The sequence below is a fragment of the Argentina silus genome (genome assembly GCF_951799395.1).
Source record: "Argentina silus genome assembly, chromosome: 10".
In the NCBI taxonomy this organism is placed as follows: Eukaryota; Metazoa; Chordata; class Actinopteri; order Argentiniformes; family Argentinidae; genus Argentina; species Argentina silus.
Genome location: NC_139664.1, coordinates 18,740,506 through 18,748,833, shown reverse-complemented (window position 1 = coordinate 18,748,833; position 8,328 = coordinate 18,740,506). Strand labels below are relative to the sequence as shown.

Here is an 8,328-nt window from a genome sequence, read left to right as displayed (position 1 = left end):
TTAACAACCATTGTATATGTTGCATTTCAATCTAAAACACTGACTTTGTTTATTTACAGTAACTTGATTTATCCATTTGTGTATGTTTTAGTTTCACACTTCTTTGACGACATTAAACCTGGAACAAAAGAGGTCGCTTCAGAGTCTTGTTGTCAGGGAGGAGTGGACGAACTGTCGAGTTGCATCCCCTTGCAAGGAGGGCAGTACAGTGAAACAACGGCTTCTCAACAAGCGATGCATCGCAGTGTGAGCAGGAGGAGCTGAACAGACATCGTCACACGCAGCCAGTGGGCGATCAACACAGCAAGTATTCTTCTAAATCATCATAATTGACAGTAACAATGATGGATGAAGCAGTAGCATGGGAGACGCGGTCTCGAGCATCATGCACTTCAGTGCGATCAAGATCATCAACAACAGAATCTGCTGCTGCTAAAGCACGGGCTAAAGCAGAAGCAGCCAAAGCACGCCTCGCGTTCGCTGAAGAGGAGGCTACGTTAAAGCTAGAACAAGCCAAATTGGAAGCATCACTTTCAATACTCAACATCAAAAAGGAAACAGCTGCAGCAGTGGCTGAAGCTGAAGCACTCGAAGCAGCTGCTGATTTGAATAAAGACACAAATAACAACCAGCTCTGGGAAAGGCCTCCTTTAGAACCCATTGAGCGCACCACAGAATACGTCCTCAGCCAAGGCCAACGCTGTGGTGCAGTAACACAACAAAGCAGTCTACGTCAAAAACCTGAGGTGAGTGTTAACACTCCAACTATACATCTTAAGCCTGAAGCCAATCCCTTTACACCACTCCAAGGCAGTAGTGCATCTCAGCTCCATCACCAGATGTCTCCGCAGGCCCTCACGTCACCATTGGACAGTGGTCGTTCCCCTCATTCGGCATATCCAAATTCTAAATTTGACAATTCAAATGCAAGTGACTTTGTAAGATATCTGGCTAGACGAGAGCTTGTAACTACAGGCTTACTCAAGTTTAACGACAAACCACAGAATTACAGGGCCTGGAAACGGTCATTTCAGTCTGCAATCCATGGCTTACATCTGACGTCCAGTGAAGAGATGGATCTTCTGCTCAAGTGGCTAGGCGATGATTCAGCCGAACATGTGGAGCAAATCAGAGCGATCCACATAAACCGCCCGGATGCAGGACTGGACATGATATGGAACAGGCTTGACCAGACCTATGGCTCCTCTGAAGTTATTGAGGATGCCCTCTTCAGACGAATTGACACTTTTCCCAAAATAACAAGTCAAGACTATTCAAAACTAGTTAAGTTAAGCGATCTACTGAGCGAACTCCTAGCGGCTAAAGAGGAAGGAGACTTACCTGGCCTTACCTACCTTGACACGGCGAGAGGGGTCAACCCAATTGTGCGGAAGCTTCCTTTCAACCTGCAGGAAAAGTGGGCGTCAGTAGGTGCATCATACAAGCGCAAGCACGAAATTTCCTTTCCACCATTCAGCGTCTTCGTAGATTTCATCAGCAAAGAAGCAAACGTCCGGAACGATCCAAGCTTCAACTTCCACAACCAAGAGACTGGTTTGAAGGCCGAGAGGACAGCTTGGAAGCCTAACAAGCATCAAGACATTTCAGTGCACAAAACTGAAGTGTTCTCCAAAACAGCATTAGAAGCAAGTGATTTCCCCTCAAAGTCCGACGACTGCAACACGTTTTGTCCACTGCACAAAAAACCACACCCCTTACGCAAATGTCGAGCATTCAGGGAGAAGTCCATTGAAGATCGTAAAAGCTTCCTCAAAGAGAATCACGTCTGTTTTAAATGCTGCTCCTCTACATTGCACATAGCAAAGGACTGCACAGTCAAAGTACAGTGTACTGAATGCAGCAGCGAAAGGCATCCTACAGCGCTCCACCCTGGGCCAGCACCTTGGACAGTGGAGGTCGACCCCACATCAGAGCACGGCGGGGAGGATGCCTCATCTCAAGCGCATGTCAGCACCCAGTGTACTCAAGTCTGTGGTGGAGATCTTGCTGAGAGGTCATGCTCCAAAATATGCCTCGTGAAAGTTTATCCATCTGGCCGTAGAGACATGGCTAAGAAAGTATATGCCATCTTAGACGATCAAAGCAACCGATCGTTGGTTCGATCCCAATTTTTTGAAATCTTCAGCGACACAAGTCGAAGTGCCCCGTACACTTTGAGAACGTGTGCTGGAGTGAAACAAGTGGCTGGAAGGAGAGCTACAGGCTACGAGGTGGAATCTCTTGACGGAAGTGTTCGCATCCCATTACCAAGCCTCATCGAGTGTAATGACATCCCGAACAACCGAGAGGAAATTCCAACTCCCACTGTAGCACTTCACCATCCTCATCTCAGGTCGCTGGCGAAACTCATTCCAGAGGTTGACTCAGCGGCTCCAATCATGCTGCTCTTGGGTCGCGACATACTCCGTGTTCACAAGGTCAGAAAACAGGTGAATGGCACTCACAACTTACCCTATGCACAGAAACTGGACTTGGGATGGGTGATAGTCGGCAACGTGTGTCTAGGCGACGTCCACACACCACCAACGGTCACCACATTCTTCACCAACGCCACTGATCTTGGACGTCCTACGCTCTTCCAACCCTGTCCAAATGTCTTCCAAGTCAGGGAGAGATACAGCGGACTCCAAGTCAGCGAGCACCCTTCAACACGCTTAGATGAGTTGTCTGTGTGTGAGACCGACCACCTAGGTTGCACCGTGTTCACGAGAACCAAAGACGACAACCAAGTAGCCCCCTCGATCCAGGATGCCTACTTCATGAAAATAATGCAGGAAGGACTGTGCAAGGACTCAAACAGCAGTTGGGTAGCGCCATTGCCCTTTAAGTCTCCACGCCAACGACTCCCGAACAACAGGCCTCAAGCGCTGAAGCGCCTCACATCTCTCAGGCGCAACTTCGACAAGAAGCCCGAAATGAGAGAGCACTTCCTCAGCTTCATGGACAAGATGTTCAAGAACGGCCATGCAGAGGTAGCTCCTCCCCTCAGTTCAGTAAGACACACCCCCCGCAAAGGCTGGCATCACTGTAAGTCGGACTTCAGCATTGAGGAAAGAAATCAGGCCTCAACCATTATCCTTCAAACAGTACAAGAGGAGTCCTATGGACAAGAGATCAAGTGCATTCAGGAACAAAGGAAGATCCCACGGAACAGTCCCCTGAACAACCTTGATCCCTTCATAGACTACGATGGTCTGCTAAAGGTACACCACCAGGGCCGGCTATTTACAGAAGGCGCAGTTCGGACCGCTGGCTTTTGGATAGTTGGTGGGAAGAGACGAGTGAGCAGTATTATTCACCAGTGTGTTACCTGTCGACGACTTAGAGCTCCCCTTGGTGTCCAGAAAATGGCTAACCTCCCAGCAGCTCGTCTTTCTACAGACTCTCCCTTCACACATGTTGGACTAGACGTGTTTGGCCCTTGGACCATCTGCTCACGACGAACCAGAGGTGGGCTTTCACATAGTAAACGCTGGGCTGTGATTTTCACGTGTATGAGTGTGAGAGCCGTACACATCGAAGTCATCGAGTCTCTCGAATCATCCACCTTCATCAATGCCCTTCGGCGTTTCATCTCTGTTCGTGGGCCAGTCAAACACATCTATTCGGACAGAGGGACCAACTTCATCGGGGCCTGCAAAGAACTTGCAATACCTTCCAACATTGACAGCGCCACAGTGACAACTCACCTGTCAGATCAAGGCTGCTCGTGGACCTTCAATCCTCCTCACGCCTCCCATTTCGGTGGAACATGGGAGAGGATGATTGGGCTGGCGAGAAGAATCCTTGACTCGATGTTTGCTCAAATGAAAGACAAGCTCACACATGAAGTCCTGACAACATTCATGGCAGAAGTTGCAGCGATCATCAATGCCAGGCCGCTGGTTCCTGTGACAACTGACCCTGATGATTCTTTCATCTTGACACCTGCTGCGCTGCTCACTCACAAGGTGAACATTGTTCCAGCACCTGCTGGAGAGTTCGGAGCTTCAGACCTCTACAAGCGACAGTGGCGCCAGGTCCAACACCTGTCGAACACCTTCTGGGACAGATGGCGGAAGCAGTTTCTTCCAACGCTGCAGCCACGCAGGAAGTGGCTGTCAACTCACTCAAACATTGAACCCGGCTAGGCCTATCTCAGAAATAGTGCTTCTTCTCCCTCCACACAGCTAAGGACTGTTCTTTAGTGCATTGTGTGGCGTGTAATTACGCCAGACGGGGAGTGTTCTGTTTAGCATTTGTTTAGTGCAATTGTAATAGTGTGTGTGTCTCTTTAAGAGACCAGAGCGCGCCAGTGAGTCATATGACAGCAAACAGGAAGTAAAGTTCAGTATCCAGTACGAATTCCTGTGGTGCAGAACGATCGGTAATCTGCTGCGATCTGTGGGCATCCTCAGTTTTATAGAGGCATCGTTGGTATGTGATGTTTCTTATTTTGTAACGTAACTTTGTTGTAATTTTGAAGTTTGGCAACTCGATTGTTGAGTTCGTGTGTTTGTTACAAACGGCCATAGGAATGTATGTAAGTTCGCCATCTGGCCAAACACCAGTTATAAATAAGTCAATTCACGATTTTATGAGTTAACAACCATTGTATATGTTGCATTTCAATCTAAAACACTGACTTTGTTTATTTACAGTAACTTGATTTATCCATTTGTGTATGTTTTAGTTTCACACTTCTTTGACGACATTAAACCTGGAACAAAAGAGGTCGCTTCAGAGTCTTGTTGTCAGGGAGGAGTGGACGAACTGTCGAGTTGCATCCCCTTGCAAGGAGGGCAGTACACCCATTGTCTCAGGAGCCAAGGAGGCGTTCTTCTGAAAAAGAAGCAACTCAGCTATATGCATACATACTGTAAAAACTGCATTTTGTGCACATATGGGCATTTGGTCAATTTTTAGGTGAATTCAACAGTTGTATTGCAGTGCCATGTTAAGTAAGCCTGATTTCACACCCTTCTTATTTGAGAGTTACAGTAAAGTTGAGAGTTACAGTAAGCAGAGTACACCATAACCACAATTGTCAAGAGTCGAATAACTAAAATAAAATGACATAAAATGCTTTGTTAGTAAATGTAGCCTACCTGTTTTCCTTTCGAAGCTTGTTCCATACCGCAACTTGCAGAAATGAGCTTCACGTCTGTCGATACGATTATATATCAATACAAGCCCATTGTTACGATGACGTCATCACCGTTGACAGTTGTCAAATTTGCCAAGTCAATCACTTTTTCTGTCGTGCCAGCGCCAAGCTATCTCCATGACAACCTCTGAATTTCTAATAAAATGTCATACGTTTCACAAGTCACACAAATTAATGAATTCACAGCTTAGAAAAAAATAACTCCATTTAATTATAAAGACGGCTGTGGATGAAGATGAGTACACGAAAAAGCAATTTATCAATTTACACAAGAGATAGCGCAGTGGCGAAGCTACTCACGACCGGCCGGGTGAAAATGTCTTTGATGGGCCCCACATGTTCGAATAATGACAGCTATTAAACTACTGTTAATAACTGGCGAGACGTCCTTTGCATTATACCATGAGAGAGGCTATATCAACAATCCCCTCCCATCCGCTACGAAAAGATGCCTACTATTCACTCATTTGAAGCGCCTTGTGTTCAGCAAAATCATCTACTTTCAAGTCCAAATCCCTGTCTCTGAGGTTCTCAGTCGTTGCTATTAGTGTGGTACAAGCAGCTACACTTTAAAACAACACGATCTGTTCTCTTTCAGTCTGTTATGTCTGAATTTGAATGGCATCTTCTCTTCGTATTTTTTTCCATAGTTCGCTTTCTAGACTGGACTCGAGTAAAAGTCTATGCCTGACCTCGATGTTTTCATCGATCACTTAAAGAAAGAAACGATAGGATCGATTGGTCAGCGGGTAACTACACTATTTATGTTGTCCAAACTTCGAGCCTGACTGCCTGGATTCATCGCTAATGCTCTGCGACATTCATGCAATATGTGTTCCATCATATTATGTAAATCCGTAATATTATGTCTATCTCACGGGCTTATTGTTTCTCACCTACTGTATTGTCGCTGAACTTTTGTTTTATATCCATCCACTGTCATATTTATGAATAGGCCTAGTTCTTAAATGTTTTTTCTTTTCTAATAGGATTATAAAAAAAAAAAAAAAAAGAATTTAATACATTTTAGAACTAGGCTGTAACATTACAAAATGTGGAAATAGTGAATGGGTCTGAATACTTTTCGAATGCACTATAATAGAATAATATTAACACATAGTCAATAGTAACACAATAGTAGCACACTACAATAATACATAGCAGCAATGTCTCAAAGGGACATTTTCATGAAGAGGTATCATGCCCCTAATGGTTCCCTGAGTCTAGTTTGTCTAGGGGACCAAATGTCTGTCTGCTCTCATCCCCCCCACCATCAAATCCACCCACCACTGGCATCACCACCAAACCACTTCCCCCTATGGTATGAGTGAGAGCTACTGTACCCACCCACCTGCAGCCGTGTGTGTGTGTGTGTGTGTGTATGCGCGTGTACACTCGCATTTCTTTGCGTGTGTGTGTGTATATGTGTGGGCACGTGCATGTGTGTATGTCCCTGCCTCTGTGTGAGTGTGTGTATGTGTATATCCGTCTCTCACAGTGGCCTCCTCACGTTTGCCCTTTCCATCGGTGGACAGCGTATGCTTTGTCTAATCACGTCACCTTTGGGAGATCAGACAGGTAGACACGTGTCGAATCACATCAGGAACGTGAGTGAAGATTGACCCACAGGACCACAGCTGTCCCCGTTGGTCTGACATTCAGTCAAATACCACTACCCCCCCGTTGATGGGGGGGTCTAGACAATCAAAGGGCATCTCCTGTGGGCTTTTCAGGGGTATTTACTCCAGTACATTGTAAATGTCTTAAATCTGTCAAAGAGTCTCCGTTGATTGTTACTTTTCAAATGTAGGCTACTGAATGTCGGGTAGTTGTCCATGCCCACCTTTTATGAATTCACCGTTACAGTACGTTATGTCTTTCACAAGGGCTAGACTAAGGGTATTAATCCATTTATAAATTGTTGTGGGAGTTATTGTAAATCATTGTGCCTTAGTGTTGACATGTCATATTATGAGGATATCCCTCTTCTTTATTCTTCTAACCTCTACTACAATGGAAACATAAACACTATACCCTATGAACTGAAAAACATAGAGTGCACATTATTTTGACACATTTGACACAATTCAGATAGCCTACTTATTATAGTTCACTCTTTTATTGAAAAGATAATGGTAATCGGTTTGGGTCAGGGTTTTCGTTTTATGGGCTTTGTCTTGGTTTGTGGTGGATTATGATTAACTGGAAGGGAGCTCAGTGGATACAGGTGACACATTTGAGTGTCTTGAGGCTTCTTCATATCCCTCGTTTGATGTAGCCTGCCAGGTCGGTCCTCGTGACCTTGTGCTTGAGAATGTTATAGACCTTCCGTCTGGCGCCCTTGCTGATCACTTTTGCACAGATCTATGTTTTCCATCTCCTGGCGGGAGCTCTCCAACTTTGCTTTCTCATCCTCCAAGGTCAGGCCAAGGTCACCCTCTCCCTCTCCCGGCAGACTCATCTGCTGGGCGACTTTCCTCAGCTCAGCCCTCAGGTAAGTGTCAACTTTGTGAAACTGCCGGTCGAATGCCGCTTTCTTCAGGGCCATCCAACTGCTTCTCCTTCTCTGGCTTCTTGCTCTCCCCGATGGCACAGCTCTGTTGCATCTGTTGATTAGTGAGATGCCTCCGGGCCTTTGGACAGTCTAGCTGGGCAAAAGGATCCAATCTTGGCACCAGTCCCTTCAACCATTGGCTCATAGTATTTTGGAGCACCTGTGAAGTCCTTCTGAGCATTGCTTGCCCTTATTGAAGGGAGTTTATTGGATCCATAATCTGACCTATTGGACCCAGGATCCACACCCCCACTGGATATGGCACCAGGGAGATAGACATCCTTGTCACTGCAATTCTTCCTCACCAGTATAGGTTTCTGCTGTTCTCTCGGCTGGAGCCCGTTGGAGATGGCAGCCATTTTGGGCCCATTCTCTGGGCTGACTGAGGTAGGAGCTGAGCTCTCCAGCAACACCTTACTGTTCTTGAGGACAGCGGTCTGCAGCACAGGCAGTCTGGAGGAAGGGTTTGGGCTGAGCCTTCTGCTGAAGCGGGGTTGAAGTGATGATAAGGCTCTGTGTTGAGATCAGCTCGTTCTCCATGTCCTGGTTCCTCTTCACCATTGTTTTGAATCTACTTTCCACTGCCTTTAATTGAAGGTACAGATAT

At 46.1% G+C, this 8,328-nt stretch overlaps 1 protein-coding gene across 1 annotated transcript; it reads left to right on the top strand.

The window, feature by feature from the left end:
* Window positions 1-962: 962 nt before the first annotated feature.
* LOC310811550 (uncharacterized protein) lies at window positions 963-5,035 on the top strand. Its single transcript, XM_083679743.1, has 2 exons — window positions 963-4,437; window positions 4,694-5,035. The coding sequence occupies exon 1, from the start codon at window positions 1,074-1,076 to the stop codon at window positions 4,149-4,151; it is 3,078 nt and encodes a 1,025-aa protein (XP_083535869.1). The 5' UTR covers window positions 963-1,073; the 3' UTR covers window positions 4,152-4,437; window positions 4,694-5,035.
* The last annotated feature ends 3,293 nt before the right edge of the window (window positions 5,036-8,328 follow it).